Source organism: Typha angustifolia, chromosome 8 (genome assembly GCF_048772165.1).
Source record: "Typha angustifolia cultivar Huaian chromosome 8, ASM4877216v1, whole genome shotgun sequence".
Taxonomy (NCBI): domain Eukaryota; kingdom Viridiplantae; phylum Streptophyta; class Magnoliopsida; order Poales; family Typhaceae; genus Typha; species Typha angustifolia.
In genome coordinates, this window is record NC_133246.1 from 293,494 (window position 1) to 317,176 (window position 23,683).

Consider the following 23,683-nt stretch of genomic DNA (forward strand, 5'->3'; position numbering starts at 1 on the left):
TGTTATATGCTAATAAGTTAAAGTATTTTATAATGATTGAAGATACCATCAATGGTGGTCCTTTTCTTACCTTCCCTTCTTGTAGTACTATTCTTATGTCCATGGAGAAAGAAAGAAAGAAAGCGAAGCCAAGGTAAAGGTGATGAAGAATTGTTATTCCCTCTCACCTTTAACTACACCTACTTATCCACTCTAATACTCAATCAAAAGTCACCAGATCATGTGTCTTAATTTGAACTCACACAGTAAGATGGTGGAGGTTCCAAAGTTCAAAACGTGTTGTTAAGGATGCGGCTAACAAAGTTTATAAGATTTGCTTCAAGAATTGAGTGTGATTCCTAAGCTAAAACTGTTTATCCTTAGTTGGTTTAGGGTAGGATAGAGAGGAGAGAAAATAATATCTCTGTGAGACTTGTCGATCATCATAGCTAGACATGATTCTAAGCATATATATATATATATATATATATATATATTCATTTGTTTTCTTATTTATTTTTCTCGTTCAGTTTGCACGTCTCAATGATGATGAGGATGAGGAAGATGATGATCTAGGGTGACAAATGTATCAGTAGTGGGGGCGAAAAGCTAGGGATGGTGATGTTTAGCTTGGATAGAATTCAACAATTAAAAGATGCTCTCATTATATTTTGGGAAAGAAAACTTACAAGGTTTGAATTGTTAGGCTGTCTAGGTGCGTGCCATCTGTCATCACTTATATATACTTTTATTTTTCCCCTTCTTTCAAATCAATGATTCAATCCTCTGGAAAACTAGCTTCCAAGTATGGACATTAAAGGATTGCAAGGTGTTTAGAGTGTACATCCTTGAAACAGATGGCTTTTTATTGCTATGCTACCTACCATGTATCAATTTTCCCTCTCATTTTATCCCCATTACAAAGGTCCATTATTCTTATCTATCTCTGATCAAAGAGTGAAAGGCTTTCTTATCTTTTTCTTATTGATACATTGAGTAAGCTAGCTCTGATTAAGCCATGGAGACTCATATATATATATATGTATGTATATATTACTGTAGCTTAATCATCATCAAGACTTTAGTGATGCAGTAGCTTAATCATCATCATGAGATATTTATTTCTAAAGTAATATTTATCTTCTAATTCGACCCGCTAATCGGTCGACAAATGTCTCTTCTTTTTCAGAGTACATCTGTTGAGATATCTTATTGAAGGTGAATTCTACCAATATACCAAAGGTAGGTATGGTATACGTAGACATAGTATATATATATAACTTTAACATATAGAAATGAGACGCATGCTTTTCTACTTCTTCTCGTTTTCATCTGTACATAGAAAAGGTAGGTAGATATGAGACCATATTGTATGAAAAATGGACACGGGATAAGTAAGTCTACGTGTAATTGGAGAGAGAAGAACAAATAATACATATCTTTATGAGACCATGATGAGAAAAACTTAAAGCCCATACGTTAGACGTTAGTGTGAATAACATGGATGGGCTTTGGGCTGGGTAAACAAAAGAAATGATATATTATATGGTCCAGATTTCTTTATCGGATTCGGATGTCCATTAGGGATCCGCATGGGGAGATTGGATCGGATTCGGGTGAGTGAGCGGCGTATGTAACCGCCCTTGCTCCATTTTCCTCCGAGTTCGCTCGCTCACCGGGTCGCCCCCTCCCTAACTATTAACTCCCCCCAGCCCCACGGGAATCCTCCTGAATTCCTATTCCTATCTTCCTTCTCCTCCATGGGTATCTCGCGGTTTCGTCGCTGTTATCGCCTCCTCGTTGGATTCTCCGCAGCAGCCGGATTGTCTCCTAGATGCCCCTGCCGTCGTTCTCTCTACTCCTCCGCCGAGCTCTTCCCAAGATTTGAAGGCAGGGGCATATCGGGAATCGCTAAGGCTGTGTCGAGCCTCCGGAGACTCTCGACGTCGGTGGATACGTTATCCGGCGGGGACAAGGCCTTCGAGAGGCTCTACATCCATGGCGTGGGCGTTAAGCCTCATGCGGTTGGAGAGGAGGAGGTGAGGAAAGTTGAAGCGGGAGGAGAAGGCGGAATTGCAGAAGAGGAGAGAGAGGAGTTAGACCTTGGTGGAAATAGGAATTTGGGTGAATTGGAGGGTGTTTTAGATGTGGGCAAGGACAAGGCGAAGGAGAAGGATATGTCCGCGGTAGAGAAGGAGGCGTGGTGGTTATTGAACAGGGCGGTAGTGAATTACTGTGGGAATCCAATCGGTACCGTCGCCGCTAATGACCCGGGAATGGCAAACCAGATGCTAAATTATGATCAGGTGTTCATTAGGGACTTTGTGCCGTCGGCCATTGCTTTCCTTCTGAAGGGAGAGAGTGAGATTGTCCGGAATTTCCTGCTCCATACCTTGCAGCTTCAGGTAAATATTTCACCTTTTTTCTCCCGTCATTTTCTTCATAAGTCTTGAATTGGTTTGATTAGGTATTGTATGATTGTAACTTGGTAACGTACTTTGCAATCTTTCTAAGTGAAATGATGATTGAATTCTTGAAGAGGTGCTAAATTCGCCAAGCCTCAAATATTTGGAATGACTGATGGTCTCATGGCAGCTCCATCATGCTTCCTCCTCAGGCAATTTATTGCCATATGTCAAAGTTTATTAAGCCTTACTGATGCTGAAAATGGTTGATTATTGTCTTCTTGAGATCTATTATGATTAAGGCTGTTGAGTTTCATTGACCTACGAGTTACTAAGTTTTGTAACTGCGTCAAGACAATTGATTTCTACCTGCTGAAGAACTTCGCTAAAATGAATTTACTTTATAAATGAAATTGCTGCTGTAGGGATTTAAGCTTTGAGCCGATGCATCTACTTGGCATTATTAAGTGATTTTAGAATGGGAAATCTTTCTAAACATGCTGAATTATGGACACGTTGTTACTTTCTGTAGTCATTTGTCACTATATCCACCTATATATTTCGAGCTCTCAGCATAAAGTTTTATCCTATATGTCCCTTTAATTATTATCCCCATTAACTAAGTGACTTACCCAATAACTAGGTGTCTCCTTTTTCTTTTTTTTGGTTGTATCTGGTAATCAGAGTTGGGAGAAAACTGTGGATTGCTACAGCCCTGGCCAAGGGCTGATGCCTGCTAGTTTTAAGGTCAGAACTGTGCCTTTGGATGGAAGCAATGAAGCTTTTGAGGAGGTTTTGGACCCTGATTTTGGAGAGTCAGCAATTGGACGTGTAGCACCGGTTGATTCTGGTGAGTTCATTGTGCAAATCTTTTGCTGTTCTATAATGATCTGATGACTTGTAGTTACATAACATGATTGAACAATGGGAAGCTTTTAATTTATGAACTTCATTTTTATCTCAGGACTCTGGTGGATTATTTTGCTGAGAGCTTATGGAAAGATCACCGGAGATTATGCACTACAGGAGAGAGTTGATGTACAAATGGGCATTAAGTTGATCCTGAATTTATGTTTGTCAGATGGGTTCGACATGTTTCCTTCTTTGTTGGTCACTGATGGCTCATGCATGATAGATCGACGCATGGGCATCCATGGGCACCCTCTTGAGATCCAAGTATGGTGTTTTTTCCCCTGGAATGTCTGCATATTCTAATTACTGACCTTCTTGATTGGACTGTCACTTTGTTAACAACGATTTGTGCAAACTTTATTGTTTTATGTACTTGTGAGTTCCTTATGTATGAACTTTAGATATTTCCATGCTGAGTAGTTACATGGAGAATTGTAGATCATAATATATCTGTTTGTCTAGATAGAAAAGGAAAGAAGAAGATAGAAGAAATTATTAAAGCATTTATTAAGAATGTAGTGAGTGGTGAGGGAGCTGCATGTTGCATAGCATATGGGATGATGGATCCGTGGATAACATCTATGCAACAAGAGCCTTGAAAGCTTAACTATCGATGATGGATCTCTAAGTCATATTAATTGTTCTCAGTGGGAGAAGTCATAAATATTGGGAATAAACTTGTATTCATTCTTGTTCACAAATTTGCAAGTGAGATAAGTCTTTCAAAATAAGAAGTTGTAAATTTTTTAGAAGCCTCCATATGTCAATGGACCATCTGAGGCACAAGAATAATGATTACTTCGAACAATAACTATTACTGTTTTTTATATGTTGATATCATTTGCGAATGTAGGAAAGATAAAATTTTGGTTTAACATGCTTATGCACGAAAACTGTGCTATATGCTTGACACAATGACATACCAATATGTATGTGGGCTTGGGGTTTCCCAATGCATTTGATATTTGTAGAGATTTATCTTTCTAGATTATCTGTCTATTCATCATTACTACTACCTTTTTTTTTTGGGCACAAGTTGTTATGCCAACCTTGTTCCATGGTAAGGGCTTTTTTTTTTTTTTTTTACCACAACCACAGAAACAACTTATTACGATCTGTGTGCTTTTACCTGCATCTTTGGACAATAATAAGTTAATAACCATAATGCATGAGAAGTAAGAAGTTTTTTACAACCTGCTGGATTATTCTGTTCTGCAGACTTTATTCTATTCAGCTTTGCGGTGCTCCCGTGAAATGATCACCATAAATGACGGGCCTAAGAACCTGGTGCATGCTATTAATAACAGGCTGAGTGCTCTTTCGTTTCACATCAGGGAGTATTATTGGGCGGATATGAAGAAGATTAATGAGATATATCGTTACAAGACTGAAGAGTATTCACATGATGCTATTAACAAGTTCAATATCTATCCTGAGCAGATTCCTTCTTGGCTAGTTGACTGGATTCCTGAGAAAGGGGGATATTTCATTGGCAATTTGCAGCCAGCTCACATGGATTTTAGGTTCTTTTCTCTCGGCAATTTATGGGCCATAGTTTCATCTCTGGCCACTCAAAGACAAGCTGAGGGCATTCTCAATCTCATTGAAGCCAAATGGGATGATCTAGTGGCAAAGATGCCCTTTAAAATATGTTATCCTGCATTAGAGTATGACGAATGGCGCATAATCACTGGCAGCGATCCAAAGAACACGTGAGTATATAAACGGACTGGTGGCTTTCAGACTGACTGAACACAAGGATCTACACTGAACACAAGGACTTTGATAATTCCTTTATAATTATTTAAAAAGGCATAACTTTTTGACATCACCAGAAGTTTATATCTTGAAGCTATCTAGGCTTCCCCTGTTTTTTGCTCCTTTTTATCTGCACAGAAACAGGCTAAAAGTCTTTTATTAAAATGAACACACACTGAAATTGGCAAATTATTTCTAAGCATCAATTTTTAGAAACTTAGGCATGAGTTTCTTTGTCTAACAATAAGTATGACTCTCTGCAGTCCTTGGTCATATCACAATGGTGGATCTTGGCCTACTTTACTATGGCAGGTAGCTCTTTTGGCGTCTGATCCCCCTACTCCTTCCTACAACGCTTGTTCACTTTTACAGCCTTTGTAATGATGTACTAAATGTTTCCTCTTGTTTGATAATTCAGTTCACATTGGCCTGCATAAAGATGGGCAGACAGGACCTAGCACAAAGAGCTGTTGCTGTGGCTGAGAAGAGGTTGTCAAATGACAAATGGCCAGAATATTATGATACCCGTTCAGGAAGGTTTATTGGAAAGCAGTCACGACTATATCAGACATGGACAATAGCTGGACTTCTTAGCTCCAAAATGCTTTTGGAAAATCCAGATATTGCATGCATACTGACATGTGAAGAAGATCTAGAGCTTTTAGAAGGCTGTACTTGCAGTCTAAGCAAGAGCGCTCGTACGAAGTGCTCTCGACTTGCAGCTAGGTCACAGGTCCTTGTCTAATTGTTTGAATATTTACGAGAACAACTCAAAGTGTACACTAGAAGAAAAATATGGATAAAGATAATTCACTCTATTGATGAGATAGAAGAATCCCGTCGTAAGGTGAATATGAGTTCTTTATTTTCTTATTACCACTGGAGGTATGTAAATTTTTTGTGCATTACTTGAGCTATCATCAGAAGCAAACAAAACCAAGTGGGAAGGTTCTGTATATTTGGCCATTAGCTGATTCGTGCATGCTATTGTGACATAGCACAATTTTGTATTATGCATGCCCATATGCTAATAGTGCTATGTCGGTGGATTTATAGATGTATGAATTGTTTGAATAAAATGATATTCTTTTTTACTACTTCGACAGTTCGATAGTTTTAACTTTGAGAGGACATGAATGAACCTTTAGCAAAGCCTTTTCTTTCTTTTGTTTGAATAAAATGATTTTCTTTTTCACTACTTGGATAGATCTATAGTTGAACTTTGAGAGGACATGAATGGACTTCCAGCGAAGCTTTTTCTTTTTGTTGTTGTTGTTTTTGTTGTTGTTGAGAAATTGGGGAAGAAGAACCCAGTGACATAGCGAAGCAAATCTAATTATGTAATTAGTGCTGGCCATCAATGTTGATGACTTCAATCATAAACAAATTTATACTCATTCTATCAGAATAAGTGGTAGCATGCAGATTCTCAAATAGCAAGCCTATATCCACAGTAAACAATTTATTTGCCATCTTTCCTCAATCTTGTTGCAGATATTGCAAGTGCCATCGTACTTCTGATTTCCAGCCATGGCCTTCTTGATGCTCTTCTTTTGCTGCTTCTTTGTATGTTGCAGACCAGAATATCCATCAAGCTCTTCCAGTTCCTCCATTGCTGAAGAAATGCCATACCCATTATTCACGAAAGCTCTAAAGAGTAAGAGAAGAGAAGCCATTTGCAATAACAGGTACATAACTCTTCCACTATGTTTGCATGTTTATATAGTCAGCGAGTTGAATTATTTTAATTGATAAGGTATGATATAGGTAGATGGTTCATTCTTGCAAGAGAATTTCTGGTAGATCATATATAATTGCTGGGTGTAAGAAATCTGTTTTCCAACGTATTGAAAATGTGGTTGGCCATCTAACAAAGCAGGATCATCTTTTAACAGTTCAATGGTGGTTAATCCACCATTAGACATTCTTTTAGGTAAGGTAAAGAGTAGTCCACTCTTATCTATATTATGCTTTTTGTTTACACTCAGTTGCTTCTATTAACAAACTAAATTGCACAGTCAATCATATGTTACTAATTGTTTACATATAGGTAAGTCTGGTTTGCCAAGGTCTTGCTATTGCATCAGATCAGCATTGTTCTTGATGTTCTCTATTTTGTATTGCCATAATATTTATGCCCATTGATTTGATCAAGTATCCCTTGTCCAATCTTTTAGATGATGGTACGCCATCATGCTGTAATTGGAATTTAATAAAACATACCAAATAGCATATGGTATGGACTCATTTTTTGAAGTTGGGCCATGTTGAGACTTGCAAGCAATACCCATCCATCTTTCCTCATTCATTATCGAATATTGCATGACATTAGTTTTGCAAGCTCTGCTCTTGTGAGGACCATAAACTAGTTGTACCAAGTAGGAAGCTTGATTTTGGAAAACAATAAATGACTAGCATTAGCTTAGGGGTCCTTTGTATAACCTTTCCTGAACCCAAATCCAAGGTTGCAGGTGGGTCTACTGGACCAAAATCCCTCAGAATCTCCATTTGTTTTCTGACCATGGATTTGGTTTTGGATCCATGACAAGATATGATGGTCGATGGGTCCTCTTCCACCTTGAATGCATGCCCTACCAAACATCACACCCTCAAACATGATAGCTTTTAAATGCCTTGGCATAAATGCTGTGAAGCAAAAAGTTTCAAGTAAACAGAAAGGAAGCATTTAAAGCAAAACGATCCCAACAAATGGAGGTGGTGGACACCTCATTAATGCACGGCAAAGGTAGTGTGACTGAGTAAAAAGAAGTGGAATGGATGTGTTGGTAGACAAGGTTGGGTGGTTTCCACAAGGAAAGGAGACCTAAAGAGGAGGGAGGCATGAATGCCAATCATAACCATAGCCTTTGAGCCCTACCTTGAACCATGTGAGCTGCATAAAACCCATGCTTTCCAGAGTATGGCATTAGTGGTTTTAACTTTTTGGAAAAAATTTCATAGTATGCATATCTGAAGAGTATTATAAGCTTGCAGACACAATGTTATACGATATTGGATGTAGTTGATTGAGGATCATTACCCCTACGGTCTTTCATTTTTTTTTTTCGCTTTGATCTGCCTTAACTTTGTTCTTCAACTAATTCTATTTGCACCTATGTGGCGTGTGCTTTTAATAAATGGTCCTGCGAGTCTTGCTTTCTCAAATCTAAAAGTTATAAATAATGCCCAAGGGCAAGCTATTTCTTTGCCATCTGCGGACCTAAATCAACTTTGCAAAGTATGATCTTGCAGAGGGATTGTATCTATTTCTTCATGCACAATTTGAGGAACTCATTTAGATCAAAAGAAGTTATTAACAAAAGCTTTGTTCTTCTATTATCTTCGCAGTGAGACAGAAGGACAAGGACGGCAAGTTGCATGCAATCGGATGAAATATTCCCAGGAGAAGGTACATAGAATTTATCAGTCTGTGATAGGGCTCAAATATCATAATAAAACCATACCAAGAGAATAATTTTCTGAAAAGCATATGATGCCATGCAAAACAATAGCAGACTACCATACAAAAAGGCTCATATGATCAGAAATTTATTTTATATGCCGTAACAGTCTACATTAGTCACGAGAAGCAATATTTCACTGTCATATCGTCCATGAACAGATAGGACAAAAGATTAGCTTACAAGCCTCGTTGCATCTGAACGCATACTACTTATATAAAAAGGAATTTAAATCTTGAATGCACACAAAGTATATCAATAGCTCTGGAGGGATAGACTGGAGAAGGGAGAAAGAGTGGAGAGGATAGAGAGAAATAAGGAGAGCCAGTAGAATGAGAATGATTTCTAAATAGTAGGGTCTTACAAGGTCAAGAAAAGGTCTTACAAGGTCAAGAAGACTAGAACTTGTGAGATCCGAGAGAATAGGAAAGAAAAATATATGAAGAAGGATAAGGATAGTAATTAGAAGAGATAAAAGCTCATTCAGGATAACACCGTAGTAAGATTAACATAAGATAATATTAGCTAAACCACCAGCTGCATCTTCGGGTACGAAGAACACCTCTCTTAACATTGTCATTTTAGTCTTGCCGCTGGGGAGGTCAATGGCTTGCTGATAAAAATAAGAGTAACATATATAAGAACACATAAAGAATATATATGATTTCTGCCTTCAATATATTATTTACTTACCATGTGAGTGCTAAAGCTAGAGCTCGGGAGGAGGAGGCCACAGAGTTCTCTATCTTCCATCATCTCAAGTGTAAACCCTGCAAGAGAAGAGAGAGAGAGAGAGAGAGAGAGAGAGAGAGAGAGAGAGAGAGAGAGAGAGAGAGAGAGAGAGAGAGAGAGAGAGAGAGAAGGAGATCAAGAGAGAAACAATTAAGACAACCAGGCCACTTTGTATCTAAGCTTAACAATTTCGCAAAGAATATATTTGATACAAGGAACAATACCTTGCAGATAGATATAGGAAGAGAGGGGACAGAAGGGTTGAAAAGCGAGAATAACAGCCTAAAGATATGCAGTCAGAAGCAGCAGAGGAGACATCTTGAGAGGGAAAAAGAGTAGCTCGGGGTGGTTCCAGATATATAGTAGTAAAGAGCTAGCTAGGCAGGATAACTTTTTGAATAGTAGACGGCTTTTATGAAAGGGAGGGGGAAGAAGATAGGATTAAAGGTTAGCTCTGTGTGTGTGTGTGTATGTGTGTGTGTGTGTGTGTGTGTGTGATCGAGTTAGGATTGGTTTACGTGTACGTACCCACTTGGACTGCACTGCCCTCCCCCTCCCCTGTGGCTAGATAGGAAGGACCACTGGATTAGCTTCAGATGAGTTCGAATAATTAGGAATATGCGTGACTGCTCATAGGGACGTGCTTCTGTACACGTGGCAGGATTCGCTATGGACATCATATTCCTTTGGAAATGTCGAATTATATGTCGGATCCATCCATCCTGCACGAAGCAAATGGCATCAACTAGTTTCGTGTCGTTGAAGCATTAACTAGTTAATTGGCAAGGCCTAGTTAGTCGGGGGCTAGGTTTAGTGTAATGATCAAGCCTAACCAATATTAATGTGCACTTTGGAATGTGCTAAGGTTTCATTTTTTTTTTAATTTTTAGAAAAAGATTTTAGTTTTCTTTCTTTCTTCTTTCTTCTTTCTTCTTTCTTCTTCTTCTTCTTCTTCTTCTTCTTCTTCTTCTTTTTTAGACGTTTAATTAGCTAGGTTGTAAGCACTAGGATTAGTGGTAGCCGTGCATGATCATAAAAAACGCACATCGTTCCCACACTTTGAGGTTTGAACACGTGGTTAAGCACAAATTTGAAGCGCTAGCTTATACTCGTATATGGGGAATGGAAGCATGGAGAGGAGAGAAGAACGCGGTCTTCTAGATTTGACCGGTCAAAGATATAGGCCCATCTCCCCACCTCCTTCACTATGACCCCGCACTGACCGCCTACGTGGCAACAGCGGCGCCGTTGACCTCTCGACTCAACTGTGGGTCCCGCATGGGTGGGAAACCACGTAAAGCGTGAGGTGAGAGTTGGGAACAGTGGATGTGCACTAACAACATGGATGCACGATACTATTTTATCTATAAAATTGACTGTAACTGCCATGTGAATTACATAACACGGTGATGTATTATCATTATTATTATTCAAGAATAGTGAAATGTTTGCTCCGACTTGATTTGTAGGAAAAAGATAGATTATGTACATGCTAAAATACTGACAACTACATATATATACATATATATATATATATATATATATTAATTTATATATTTATTTATTTTTTTCTCCCTGTGGTTGTGCAGGATCTCTGAGGCTAGTAAAAGCAACAATTAGCTTCTTCAGGACTCCACTAGTGACTACAATCTGGATGAAAGAGACCCTTCCCAGGCCTTGACTTCAATGGATGTTACTTAACAATGGTATGAAAACAAGAGCTATTAAATTCCCACAGTTACTACCAACATCTATAGTAGAAATAATGTACAGTAACCGTATCACTACATGGTTTACTGCCCTTTTCCGCTCAGAGTTACCTCTCCCTCGCAATCTATTCTTTTACTCTCTCTCTCTCTCTCTCTCTCTCTCTCTCTCTCTATATATATATATATATATATATATGTTTCTTCGTGTAATTCTCACTTCCCGAAGATTCTATCCCTTTGTTTGTATTGCTGCTAGTTTTGGAACTTTCCTTCTCTCACGTGAAATTCATATCCACATGCAGGCGAAACAGATAGATTGACGGAGACCTTTCATTATACGCAGGACCAACTTCTTAAATGCCCCTGCTTCTTTCCCACATTCCCAAACTGGTCCTGCTTCTCTTGTACCTCCCCCATGTTCATCGCTTCATGTACCATTGCGTGGAACTCATGTTCTAACTCTAAGCCAATTAACTAAGCAATAGCTGTGGCGCAGATGGTCGATATTCACCACAATTTACAAGCATCATAACTTCTTCATTGATTTGTTTGACCAATTTGATGGACCACGATATTGGCACAATGCAATACATTTCCCCACTTATTACCCCCTAGTCCCTGCAATTTTGGGGGAGGGCTCAATGGATGTCAGTGAAGGCAATATGCTTCAATCTCTAACTTTTGTAAATTTGGGCTGCATTCAGGTCTGCCATAGCCCATGTAGCTTACATTACTCTCTAAGTTTCATCTTTGTATGCCTGTTTACTTTCAAATACTCCACAAATTTCCTCACGTATTGGTCATGCAGCTCTTGGCTCCCAAGAACACCCTTCATCTCCTTAGCTTTATCCCTCAAAGCCTTCCCTTCTGAGTCTACCATGACCAACCTCAAGGTCTTAGCCACGTCAGCTGCGGTGAAAATTCCGTCGTCGTCGTTCCTGGGAACCTCGGCTCCTATCCCCTTGTGCACGAGGAGCCTTGCATAAAGCCCTTGATCATAGGCCAATGGCAGCAAAACTAGGCCCAGTCCAAACTGTAGGGCCTCCACCAGCGAGTTCCAACCGCAGTGGGTCAGGAATCCACCAACGGATGGATGTGCCAGTACCCTGACTTGTGGGGCCCAATCTTGCAGCACAATCCCACGGCCCTGTGTTCGATCCTGAAACCCCTCAGGAAGCCCATCAGTCTTGTCTCCTTCTGTGATTCGCAAGGCCCATAAAAAAGGCAGCTGGGCTAATTCCAGCCCATTGGCCAGCTCGTGCAGTTGCTGTCGGCTCAAGTAGAGCTCGCTTCCCAACGCAACGTAAACTACTGAGCCAGCTTCCTGCTTGTCGAGCCATGCGAAAGCTTCCTCCCAGTTCTTGGTTAAACCACCGACAGCGGCTGAGTCATTCGGTGGGAAGTGGCCGAGTGCGAGGACCGGCTTGTTGTATAACTGCGGTAGGAGGTCGAACCATTCTGGCTCGAATTCGGTGCAGCTTCGCATCGCAACGAGATCGGACTCCGTTATGGATGACCATACCCGATAACCAAGCGTGAGCCCGGAATCATCGACGTCGAATAATTGGCTCAATACTTGCCTGGCCTCGTGGGTCCGATATGCCAGCGGTGTCGCAAAGGGGACCCATCGGGGTGGCCCAGTTAGGCGCTCCGGCTGAGGCCGAGACCTCATGCACATCGTGGGCCACATGAAGGCATTGGGCGCTGCCCCGATGAGGTTGACGAGTGCGCACCGGATGCCGAGCCCCGCGGAGATGCGCGTGGCCCAGTAAGAGGCGAAGTCGATCAGGATCCAGTCTGGAGCAGGGGAGGCCCACTCAAGGAAGCCCATTAAGGGGCCTTCCAGGGAATCGATGTCCTCCCCTGGGAGAGGGACCAAGTGGATTAATGGGCTTCGGATTGAGTGGACTAAGGCTAGCCTTTCAATGACCGGCTTAGTGGAGACGAAGGAGATGCGATGACCGAGTTGGGCTATACGCTTGGAGAGCTCGAAGAAGGGGTTGAGGTGGCTAAAGCCAAGCCACGGGAGCACGACTATATGGAGCCTATCACCCTTCTCCATTGTTGAAGCTTTGGAACTTGGAAAGTGAGAGAGCTAGTTAGTGAGGTTTGTGGGGGTGGGGGGTGGGTCGCATGGGACTTGGAGCACTGACAAGAGTACGTGTTTATAGAGACACGCAGTAGTTGGTGTCACCGCTGTCACATGTTCCGTGCATGCTTTGCTTGACTTTGGCCGTTACAAGCTGAGGAGAAAACCTCGTCAGTAACTGCTATGCTACACATGTGTCATCATGCATGGTAGCTGCATTTTTGACTGGTAAACCATACTCCTTTTTTCTACCAATTGTGCAGTCAGTTGCTTTGCTGGCTATGCTTGTTTCCTTTCAGATACTCCACGAGTTCCCTCACGTATATTTGGCAGGCACGCATGCATGATGCAGCTCTTCGCTTCCAAGAACGGCCTCACCTCGTCCGTTACAAGTCATATTAATGTAGTAACTGCAGTGCTCGACGCGTGTCAGCATGCATGGTAGGCACAAACACGCCAGTCGTTGACTAGTCAAGTTACCATATATATATATATATATATATATTTTTTTTTTTAAAGATGCTAAAGGAAGATAATTGTTTGGTTACATGCATGCATCTCTGACAAACTTTTTAACCTTCAATTTGTTTTTCCTACCAATACCACATTGAGTTGCAGTACTAGCTATTCTTGTTTTCTTTGAGAAACTCAAGAAATTCCCTCACATATTTGTCATGCAACTCTTTGCTTCCGAGAACGCTCTTTAACTCCTTGGCTCTATCCCTCAACTCCTTCCCCCTTGGCTCCACCATGACCGACCTCAACGTCTTAGCCACGTCAGCACCAGAAAAGTATCCATCCTCGTCGTTCCTCGGGATCTCCAGCCCTATCCCCTTGTCCGCCATGAGCCTAGCATTAAGGCCTTGGTCATATGCCAGGGGCAGCATCACCAGGCCCAGCCCAAACTGAAGGGCCTCGACAAGTGAGTTCCACCCGCAGTGCGTTAAGAACCCACCAACAGATGGATGGCCGAGTATCCTAACTTGTGGGGCCCATCCGGTGCGCACGAACCCAAATCCTCCTCCACGTATCCGTCCCTCGAACCCATGTGGGAGCGTATTAGGCTTCTCCCCTTTAGAGCTTCTGAAAGCCCATAGGAATGGTAGGTTAGCTTGTTCCAACCCATGGGCCAGCTGATCCACTTGGTCTTGGCTCAGGTCGAGCTCACTTCCGAATGCAACGTAGACAACCGATCCGAGTTGCTGCTCATCTAGCCAAGCGAAGGCCTCCTCCCAATCTTCCGTTAGACTACTACCCGAGTCGGTCGGTGGGAAGTGGCCGAGGGGGACCACCGGCTTGTGGTACAATTGCGGCAGGAGCTGCAGCCACTCGGGCTCGAGCTCGCCGCAGCTTCGCAACGCGACCACATCGCACTGGGTTACCGCTAACCGCACCCGGTAATTCCCCATAAGGCCGGAGGCGTCGGTCCCAAATATAAGGTCCAATATTTGTCGGGCCTCGTGAGTACGGAAGGCCACCGTGGTAGTGAATGGGGCCCAATCGAGGGGAGCGGTGACCGCACCGATTTCGGGTTTGGAATTGAGGAGCATGGTAGGCCAGATGAAGCCATTCGCCGCCGCACCATATGGGCTCACTAGGGCGCACCGGATACCGAGCCTCGGGGCGATGCTGGTGGCCCAGTTGGCAAAGAATTCGAAGAGGATCCAATCTGGAGGAGGGGAGGAATTCCTAAGGAAGTCCACGAAGGGCTCTTGGAGAGAGTCCAAGTCCTCTCCTGGGAGGGGGACCAACTGGATCGATGGGCTTGGACTTGGAGTTGCACTTGAGTGGGCGGATGCTAGCCTTTCTATGTTGGGCTTCGTGGAGATGAAGGAGATGTGATGGCCGAGTTGGGCCATACGCTTGGAGAGCTCAAAGAAGGGGCTGACGTGGGTGAAGCCAACCCATGGGATCACCACAATATGAAGTCTATCACTCTTCTCCTCCTCCATTTGTTAAATCGTTTGTGGGAGAGAGAGAGAGAGAGAGAGAGAGAGAGACACACACACACACTAGTGAAGTTATGGAGTCAAGGTGAGCAACGAGAAGTGGTGGATTAACTGGCGTATTTATAGAAGACACGGTGTCATATGAGTGGTTATCCAGCGGTGGTCAAAAGAACTACAGTAACGTTAGAAGCAGCAAACTTTTTGACAGTGCCAATTATATTTTCTTACAGGTTGTATAAAATAAAACAGTCATAAAAGGTAAAGCGTTTAAATGACAGTTGGTTAAAATTTTAAACTTTTCTCTAGAACTTTAGATAAGCTCACTTGGAGAGGAAAATGATCAGTTCTTTAGTTTAGTCCCACATTGGTAGGAACGAAGAGGAGTAGGATTGCATCTCTTAAATAAGGAGATGTTGGAGAACCCTCAATTAGGAGTTGGAACAATCTTAAAAGAGCGTTTGACCACTAATCATATAAATGGTTTTTTATTTGTTAAAACAACAGTTCTAATTAGGCTAGAGAATGTTATTTCGTATGGAATGTACCCCGTTATGAAAAGATACATATTTCTAATAAATACATCTCTTAAAACTCTTTAAAACATAGGGAAAGAAAAACACCTTAAATTTAAATATAATTCAATTCCTCTTATTTTCAATTCTTTTTTCTTGATCTTAAGGTTAGTGATTGGTCCCATGAAAATATAGTACTTATAAATCAATATATATATATATACTTTGAAGAGTAATCAATGTGTTTCAATTTCTGGCCTTGCACCGACAACAATTTTAAGAATTAATTAGTACCTTTACATTTACGGAGAAATTATTATTTTATATATTGCCATTTATTTTGATTTGATTCATCTCGTAGTTTACAAATTTCTCTAACACATTGGGCCAGCAAAGAGGTCTATTAGGAAAGATGAGAGCATGGTCATTAAAATCTTATGGCGAAAGCTATCAAAGAAATAATTTAATTACAAGTAAGATAGATTTTGCACGGCATATTGTGTCATACTTATGCCCATACTATTATATGATGTTTATTATACAGTACTTCTCCAACCTATCCGCATAATATTATCATGCAACAAGCACACAAGAAAGACCATCAAGATTATCTTCTTCTGTTGAGGGAAATTATAGTAGACTTATACATCATAATCAGGCACTCTTCTCCCCTTTTATCTAGTTTCTATTAGTTTTTCCTAACCTCATGAGGTGTAATTCAACAAAACTAGCTGGTGAAAGAAACATTGATGATGTCTGGAAATTTTTCCTTGATAGCTGCTTTGATGCCGCTGGCTATGGAATCAGGTCCCACATACTTGATGTGGCAATCACCACCATTTACGGAAACAACTTCCACACTGCCGCCATAATTCTTGATTGCGGGTCTCAGTATATCCAAATGGTTGTCCACTGCCTGCAATCAATGATTCCAATCTACATTAGAACCCAATATTATCTTATTCTGTATCATGTTAGATGAACTACTCACTTCGGCTGTCGTTTCAATCTGTGATTCGTCAAAAACTTGGCGGATATCTTTGACTGCTTCCCCAAACTTCTCCTTCAAAACTCGCTCAATTCCCATCTTCATGGTCGTTGTTGAGCTAGGACAGCTTCCACAGGCTCCTGTAATGCCAAAAAGAAAAAAAAAAAGAACGGCTGTTCAGAGAAATTGAAAATGAATGAGCAAATAGAATCCTATTTATAGGACCAACATAACAAACATGAACGGTTAACCCGAGATTATGAACTCGCACTCTACATGTGCTCCATAAAGCAAGTGAATAACTGGTTTTGTTCAGATTATAGCTACACTCTTGGTAGCATATGTCTGTAAGTGCACCCTATGTGTGGAACTGTCTGCCAGGTAAGCAAAGAAGCAACTCAGTAACCATTACAGTGACATTCTTGTGGTATAACATGGACTCTTACCAGCAACAGCAAGGTTTTATGTTCTTTTAATTCAAAAGGCACGATTGTAGGATAATTGATGCTACACGAGTTATCTCTAGTATAGGTGCAGAATTTGACAGCCTAATTTCTGTAAGAATTTCATCGTTCGTGCTACACTCTTCGACATTTCTAACTAGTCAACACAAGAATGAAGTATGCTGCATGGCATAATTTTGCTAATAAAATTTGTCATCAAAGCATCGTCATAACTACCTAGATCTCTAAATACCCTACTTCCAAAGAATCCTACAAGTAAGAATTTGTCTTCTGCGATGCCATCTTAGAATCCAAAATAGAGGTTGTTGTGTGTTCCACTTTTCTTGTGCGTGCTAGGATCTCATTAAAAGCTGTTGGCTTGAACCACACAGGAAGTAGTTACTTATTCAGCTTTCTTTCTATGGTTCACTATCATCATTCTGACAATCTAGCATTGATGAAACTTTTCCTTCCACCATGTTGCTAGTAGATGTATAGATAAAACTAGGTATTTCAAAGACATCAATGCCATAGTTATACCATGATGAAAGTATTCCATTCAGAACTACTTCCCCCTTTACACAGCCAACATACCTCCAATTCATAATCCATTCACGTCATTACAAGGTTATGCATCTAATGTACCAAGAATCTAAAATTAAATAAAAGTGGAAAGATTTCTTCAGGCAAATTTAACTGAAGTCAGATAATAATATGTTGGCAACATAAGGGATTAAAATCCACCAATTTTTCATTGTGCACTAGAGAATTTACGATTTGGAACTCCATCTCCACCAACAAATGCTCATAACTAAGACCAATTTACATGAAAGACAAATACTTCCCGTTCATTTAGAATCCATTCTCAATCAACCGAAATCCTGCAAGATATCCAAATTCAGTTTCCATCCAGAAGTACTCAAATTCCGCGGCCCGATCAATGCACAAGGGATGAATTGCATGCCTCAAGTTTGATTACTTGGAAGCCCGTTTAAATCAACCAATGCTGGATTTCCCAAAATGATTCAAAAACCCAGCTTGGAGATGAAAATTCTCCACGAAATCAGCCACTAAAGGTTAACATTTTCCAGATTGAAGAAGGAAGAACCAATCGGGAAAAAAAAAATCCTAATTCCCTCAAACCCAGCACAAAAAATTGTTCAAAAGCAAGAGATTTGATTCAAACAGCACAAAAAGACAGACCTTGGAGCTTGAGCGAGATAACTCCATCTTCCACTGAGACCACATCAACGTTCCCCCCATCGGCGATGAGATAAGGGCGGACGTCCTCCAAGACCCAATTCACGTTCTCCGCGGTGAGCTCATACACCTTCGCTGAGTACAGCCCGGGGGACGATGAAGACTCAACTCCCGCAGCTTCCGAAGCATTCGAGAAGGGCGACGAAACACAAGTCCGTATGACCCGAGAAGGACGAGAATGGTGGCGGACTCGAAATAAGGCAGGAGGAAGAGGACGAGAACGAGGAAGAGATCTGATGGATGAGAGGCTTGGGACTCGCGGTAAGGCTGCAGTGGCCAAGGACTCCATTTCTCTTCGTTCTTAGGGAAATATCTCTACTATGCTTTTATCAGGTGCTGTAACTGTAAGCCCCTTTTGGGCATTTTTGCAAACGTCTTTGGGGCAATCCGCAGCAGAGATTTACGTAAACAAGTTTGCACGTTGAACCCTTTAATATGTTTGAATATAAGGGTGTTGAATGCAAAATGCCCCTATTAAACGAAACTTTTCACCTCCGGTGACCGCATTAACTTCATCTCCTTTGTTTCCCACGCAATCCGTCTTCTTTTTTCTTGCCTTCCGTTTCCCGCCAAAAATAGTAACCCTAACATCAGAGCTGGAGAAGCCTCATCCTAGTAGGTGGAGGGGTAGAGATGCCATTGTTGGGCTTCAATACGGGGGACGAGGTGGAGGTGAGCAGCGACGAGGATGGCTTCCGCGGCGCCTACTTCGCCGCCCGTGTCGTCCGCTCCATGCCCAATCAACGCCGGTACACCGTGGACTACGACGCCTTCGTCGATGATTCCGACCCCTCTCGCCCTCTCAGGGAGACCGTCGACGCCCGCCACGTCCGCCCCCATCCGCCGCTGCGCGCTGCCGCCTCGGGATTCACTCTCTACCAGGTCGTCGACGTGTCCTACAACGACGCGTGGTGGGTCGGGGTCGTGACGAGTGTGGCGGGCGTGGGGAGGAAGAGGACGTACGCCGTCTGCTTCCCGGCGTCGAGGGAGGAGATGGACTTCGGGCACGAAAATCTCAGGGCGCATCTGGAGTGGGTCGATGGCAAATGGGTTTTGCCCGAATCGATGGTTCTTGGGTTTCTTTGCTCTTCTTTCCCTTGAAAACCTTCTTTTCTTTAAAATTATGGGAGGAATTGTGGTGTTTATGATCCAAGCTTTGGAAATTCACTTGAAAGATACTATATAGTTGATTTGGACTTATGAGAACATGAATAGGTGCTGATGTGCATGTTACTATTGCAACTGGTGTTGATGCTTACATGCTGTTTGACATAATGACAGTTTGGGAATTTATAGTATCTAAATTGGGTTACGCTAGTTAATAAGCATTAACATTCAGTTTCATCCGCAGGAATCATCCAATGTGATGCATGAAAAAGGAAGTCAAGTTGAAGTTGCCCGGCTAAGAGAGAACTTCGCTGTTGCTTGGTTCCCTGCTGTCATTGCTAAGGTGATTTGGGAGAACAGTTTCTTGGTGGAGTATATGGATCTGAGAAATGATGTTGGCACAGAGTTGCTGAGAGAGATAGTCGACTTGCAACACATCAGGCCTTGCCCTCCCCGTGAACCTGGTGTTAGTTTTTGCATGCTTGATGAGGTTGAAGCATTCTATGGTGATGGTTGGTGGCCTGGAGTAATCACCAAGATTCACGATGGCTCATCATATACAGTGAAGTCTATACATTGGGACAAGGAGATAGAATTTAATCAGACAAAGCTGAGGCTCCGCTATGATTGGGTTTGTAGGCAGTGGATCCCGGCATCACAGGTTCGAATAATCTCAACAAGAATCTTCCCCTTTATGTTCCACACTATCCATTTGTAAGTTTGGTGTTTAGACATCTAGATATCATTTTTGTTGTTTCTTTGTGTACACATTCTTATATATTTTTCTAAATCATCCATTGGTAGCGCCTTGAATATAATATGTTCATAATCCATGCTTATTTGCTGCTGTAATTTGTAAAACAATTTCTTCTCATAGCTGATTCCTATATAGCAGCTCAAAATGTGTTAGGGCCATATAGATTGTGATCAAAAACATTATTATTTTCTTATTAGTTGTCAATTTGTGGTTATGTGCATTTTTTTTTGTGTGTGTAACATGGCCTAGATTTTTTTGTGTAACATGGCCTTGATGTAGCTTATTGATCTTGATATTTGAGTTGTGTAAAATTAGTCAATTATAACACAATTTTTTTTTCCCATTACATCATGATACCTTCTTTTTACTATTTGTCCCGATTTGAAGCTATGGTGATTTATTTTATTGTTTAGTTAGATTTATTGCCTTTTTTGCATCTCTACCAACAAGCATATGAATTCAACTGTTAGTTGCAATCAACATTGTTTAGACCATTGTTTTTCAACTGGTAGAGGCAAGTTTACATGGGCTAAACTCCTTCATTATAAAGCTAGTGAAAATGATAATCTAGACTCAGCTTGAAATCTTTTGGTATAGAATATAAACTGATAAAAAAGTTACTTACTTAGAACACTACTTACTATTGTTAAATTGTTTGAAAATCATGAGTCTAGCTAGTTCAAAAAAGTACAGCATGTTATCATACTAATTGCAGAAAAGTTTAGTTGACATATATTCTCAGTAATAAACAGTGTTGTTTGGTAGCTCAGTCGAGCATACAGTCACCAAAAACTAGTGGCAGAGTAACTAGCAAAATTCAAAAAAAATAATGGCCCTTTCATTCTCAAATCAAGCTACAATAACATCAGTTTCATAACTCCTAAAATTTTGAGATTCAGTTTCAAGCTTGGCTGAAAAGTCTAAATTATGAAAAATAAGAACAACTTAAAACCAAGATTTTGTCATATATAAGTTAATATAACAGAGGGTAGCAATTGATATCTAAAATCTACCTGTTCGACACAAACAGTTACTCAATGCTAAATACGTAGCGTAGCGCCCCAGGGGTCATTGTTGATTTCACCTTCATAGTTCATACTATATTAAAAAAAAAATCATAATGGCTTGTATCACATTTTTGCATATGTTAGTTTCAATTACTATCATTTATTGCTGGAACATGCGGCCTTACATTGATTTGTAGTCTTTTCATAGTAGTTATTGCTGATCTGTTTCATTTCAGAAGGTGCTGGAAATTGAATTCGTAAAAGGGAGAAAGGTTGAAGTTAGCAGTGATGATGAAGGTTTTCGTGGAGCTTGGTACACAGCCACTGTTGTTAAATCAGTTGGGAAGAAGTTTCTGGTGGAGTATCAAAATTTGAGAACTGATGATGAAACTAAGCTTTTGACAGAAACTGTTTGGCCACGACATATCAGACCTACTCCTCCGAACACTCCTGTTGTTGAATTCAAGTTACTTGAAGAAGTTGATGTCTTCTATAATGATGGCTGGTGGGTAGGAATAGTATCAAAGGTCCTGAGAGGTCCAAGATATATTGTGTACTTCAGGACTTGGAATGAGGAGATGGAATTTGGGCAAGAAGAATTGAGGCTTCACTATGATTGGATTTGTGGAAGATGGATACAGGCTTCTCCGGTATGCAATATTAACATCTTTATTACATGATACATATATGATTGTCAAAATGCCTTTGGAAGATATAAGAAGCCCAACAATTTTTATCTAAAAGTAATATCCTTTCTAGTTTTCCCCAATGCTTTCCCATGTAAACATGTCTGTTTATTGTCTGGCAGTGAGATATGGCTGTTCATGATGCTGAGGAATTTGTGCTATTTGGCAGGGGCTGCAGTTGTGATATATGGAAGGTTACTACTGAGAGGCAGTTCTGTTTCACTCTAGTGTGCCAATGATAAGATGGGTAAAATTCAAGACGCTTCAGAGGAAAGTGAAGAGGTTTAAACGGAAGCAAGATGTATAGTTCTTTTTGTTCATTGATTAAACAACTGGTTTTATCAGCATTTGTAGGTTGTACAATTGTAGCCAATCTAGCATAGCACACTATACAAAACATATGACCGATGAATGCTCCTATGTTATCTTTTTAACTGGATATTGTGCTCTCATAGGAATTCATCAAGTTATAAAATGTTGTGGAATTTCTTGGACTAAAGCAAGTTGGACCTGAAACAGGTATAGCCATTCCTTTTCAACCTATTTTTCATCGTTATAAGATGTATGATCTTCAAAACAGCATATATGTGACAATTTACAGCAATAGAAACAACAACATGGTTCTGAGTTAGACAAGTAGCTCTCTTCATTCAATAAAGCGGGTTCACTGTATCAGACGGTTGTGAGGTGCGTGGGGACATCTTTGATGATCTCAATCTCTATAACACAGAAAGAGAATTTCCCTGTTTGGAGGAATATTGACATTGTCCATCTTACTGTTTGATCAAAAGCATATATTCAAGACTAGCTAGCTATACATTTATGGCCACCATAAACATCTCTATGAAGGCAACTAATTTGCAGGCGAAAACTTAATGCAGGGCAGTTGGAATGAGTCAATTATTCCTATGCAATGTAGCACCATCCTTATCAGTCAGTGCATATCCTCTCATACCGCATAGTTTTTCGATTATCTTAGTTCAAACTCTTTTTTTTTTATTTAATTTTTTTGGGTCTTTTGGGTTGAGAGAGAGAGAAATTCAAACTCCTCTTTTTAACTCCTCTAATTTAATCAGAAGAAAGAATCTTTCAGTTATCACATGCACAGTTCCTACTTGCCTGTAAATATCTCGTGAAGCAAATGAACAATCACATGCACAGTTCCTACTAGGCCAGTAAGTATCAATCTGGATACAACTCCACATCAAGGACATTTATCAAGATTCAAAACTACCACCCAAGTGGGGACGGGACCTCTTCTTTTTTCAGATGCAACACTTAACACTCCTTCCACGCATTTAATATTACATTGAATAGCTTGCAGCACGTCTTTTCCATCTCTCTTTTCTGGATTGCCTTTGTATAGATTGCTATAAACCGAGCCAAAAATATTAACTTTATGAACAGTTCTTGCCTTATTCAGAGTTGGATGCAATGCATGGGTAAAAGGTAACTGGGTGGTCCAACTTCACCACTTGTCATGAATTTAAGTTCGTCACACCTCTTTGGTGGATATCCAACAAACTTGCAACTGTCGATTGGCCACATGATGATCCATAACTACTCCTTTTAACATCTACCCACCCAACATACCAATGCATCAATTATATATAGATAAAAGGAATCTTCATGTACGGGGTTGGTCTGTGATTAACGTCAAATAGATCCTCTGTAGTGTAGATGATGTTACCTCTACATCGGATTAATGAATCATCATCCAAGTGTTCTTTCTCTTCACTGTGGCAGAACAGTAGAAAGGTACTACTTAGAACTTGGATTTTGAAAGGTCTTTGTACTCCTCGCTTCAATCTATGCAATGCTCTGTAACATTGTGGAAGTGATGTTAAAAGATTGGCAAAACCTTCATGCGTTGCTTGTGATGAATTTCTTTTGGACTCTCAAGAAGGATCAAACTCTCACCTGCTCCAT

General features: G+C 40.7%; 5 protein-coding genes and 1 long non-coding RNA gene across 8 annotated transcripts; 2 read left to right on the forward strand and 4 right to left on the reverse strand.

Moving 5' to 3' along the window:
- The first annotated feature begins 1,644 nt into the window (after nucleotides 1-1,644).
- On the forward strand, nucleotides 1,645-6,010 carry LOC140764883 (neutral/alkaline invertase 1, mitochondrial-like). The gene is made up of 6 exons (XM_073103707.1): nucleotides 1,645-2,384; nucleotides 3,069-3,234; nucleotides 3,349-3,560; nucleotides 4,515-5,008; nucleotides 5,318-5,366; nucleotides 5,473-6,010. The coding sequence occupies exons 1-6, from the start codon at nucleotides 1,740-1,742 to the stop codon at nucleotides 5,797-5,799; spliced, it is 1,893 nt and encodes a 630-aa protein (XP_072959808.1). The 5' UTR covers nucleotides 1,645-1,739; the 3' UTR covers nucleotides 5,800-6,010.
- Nucleotides 6,011-8,592: 2,582 nt separating this feature from the next.
- Nucleotides 8,593-9,625, reverse strand: LOC140764884 (uncharacterized). The gene is made up of 3 exons (XR_012105106.1): nucleotides 9,472-9,625; nucleotides 9,209-9,285; nucleotides 8,593-9,128 (listed from the first exon to the last, which is right to left on the reverse strand). It is a non-coding gene; the product is annotated as an uncharacterized lncRNA (long non-coding RNA).
- Nucleotides 9,626-11,686: 2,061 nt separating this feature from the next.
- On the reverse strand, nucleotides 11,687-13,018 carry LOC140764404 (putative UDP-rhamnose:rhamnosyltransferase 1). The gene has a single exon (XM_073102959.1). It carries the CDS (start codon nucleotides 13,016-13,018, stop codon nucleotides 11,687-11,689), a length of 1,332 nt encoding a protein of 443 aa, XP_072959060.1.
- A 647-nt stretch (nucleotides 13,019-13,665) lies between these two features.
- LOC140764405 (UDP-glycosyltransferase 91C1-like) lies at nucleotides 13,666-14,997 on the reverse strand. Its single transcript, XM_073102961.1, has one exon. It carries the CDS (start codon nucleotides 14,995-14,997, stop codon nucleotides 13,666-13,668), a length of 1,332 nt encoding a protein of 443 aa, XP_072959062.1.
- Nucleotides 14,998-16,053: 1,056 nt separating this feature from the next.
- Nucleotides 16,054-18,571, reverse strand: LOC140766093 (nifU-like protein 1, chloroplastic). The gene is made up of 3 exons (XM_073105511.1): nucleotides 18,141-18,571; nucleotides 16,498-16,634; nucleotides 16,054-16,422 (listed from the first exon to the last, which is right to left on the reverse strand). The coding sequence occupies exons 1-3, from the start codon at nucleotides 18,484-18,486 to the stop codon at nucleotides 16,234-16,236; spliced, it is 672 nt and encodes a 223-aa protein (XP_072961612.1). The 5' UTR covers nucleotides 18,487-18,571; the 3' UTR covers nucleotides 16,054-16,233.
- A 139-nt stretch (nucleotides 18,572-18,710) lies between these two features.
- On the forward strand, nucleotides 18,711-22,268 carry LOC140766092 (protein AGENET DOMAIN (AGD)-CONTAINING P1-like). 3 transcript variants are annotated; one of them, XM_073105510.1, is made up of 4 exons: nucleotides 18,711-19,265; nucleotides 19,549-19,965; nucleotides 21,305-21,718; nucleotides 21,877-22,268. In XM_073105510.1, the coding sequence occupies exons 1-4, from the start codon at nucleotides 18,831-18,833 to the stop codon at nucleotides 21,877-21,879; spliced, it is 1,269 nt and encodes a 422-aa protein (XP_072961611.1). In that variant the 5' UTR covers nucleotides 18,711-18,830; the 3' UTR covers nucleotides 21,880-22,268. The 3 variants fall into 3 exon arrangements, with proteins under 3 accessions (XP_072961611.1, XP_072961610.1, XP_072961609.1); XM_073105509.1 differs by having other exon boundaries at nucleotides 21,308-21,718; nucleotides 21,924-22,267; XM_073105508.1 differs by having other exon boundaries at nucleotides 21,924-22,264.
- The last annotated feature ends 1,415 nt before the right edge of the window (nucleotides 22,269-23,683 follow it).

Excerpts from the sequence above, each read along its gene's own strand:
- LOC140764405 (XM_073102961.1), bottom strand. The coding sequence starts at position 14,997 with ATGGAGGAGGAGAAGAGTGATAGACTTCATATTGTGGTGATCCCATGG.
- LOC140766093 (XM_073105511.1), bottom strand. The coding sequence starts at position 18,486 with ATGGAGTCCTTGGCCACTGCAGCCTTACCGCGAGTCCCAAGCCTCTCA. Across the intron at positions 16,635-18,140 it reads TATCTCGCTCAAGCTCCAAG|GAGCCTGTGGAAGCTGTCCT; the intron begins GTCTGTCTTTTT and ends TTGGCATTACAG. Across the intron at positions 16,423-16,497 it reads AGATTGAAACGACAGCCGAA|GCAGTGGACAACCATTTGGA; the intron begins GTGAGTAGTTCA and ends CATTGATTGCAG.
- LOC140764404 (XM_073102959.1), bottom strand. The coding sequence starts at position 13,018 with ATGGAGAAGGGTGATAGGCTCCATATAGTCGTGCTCCCGTGGCTTGGC.
- LOC140766092 (XM_073105508.1), top strand. The coding sequence starts at position 18,831 with ATGCCATTGTTGGGCTTCAATACGGGGGACGAGGTGGAGGTGAGCAGC. Across the intron at positions 19,266-19,548 it reads GGGTTTTGCCCGAATCGATG|GAATCATCCAATGTGATGCA; the intron begins GTTCTTGGGTTT and ends TTTCATCCGCAG. Across the intron at positions 19,966-21,304 it reads AGTGGATCCCGGCATCACAG|AAGGTGCTGGAAATTGAATT; the intron begins GTTCGAATAATC and ends GTTTCATTTCAG.
- LOC140764883 (XM_073103707.1), top strand. The coding sequence starts at position 1,740 with ATGGGTATCTCGCGGTTTCGTCGCTGTTATCGCCTCCTCGTTGGATTC. Across the intron at positions 3,235-3,348 it reads TGTAGCACCGGTTGATTCTG|GACTCTGGTGGATTATTTTG; the intron begins GTGAGTTCATTG and ends TTTTTATCTCAG. Across the intron at positions 5,367-5,472 it reads GGCCTACTTTACTATGGCAG|TTCACATTGGCCTGCATAAA; the intron begins GTAGCTCTTTTG and ends TTGATAATTCAG.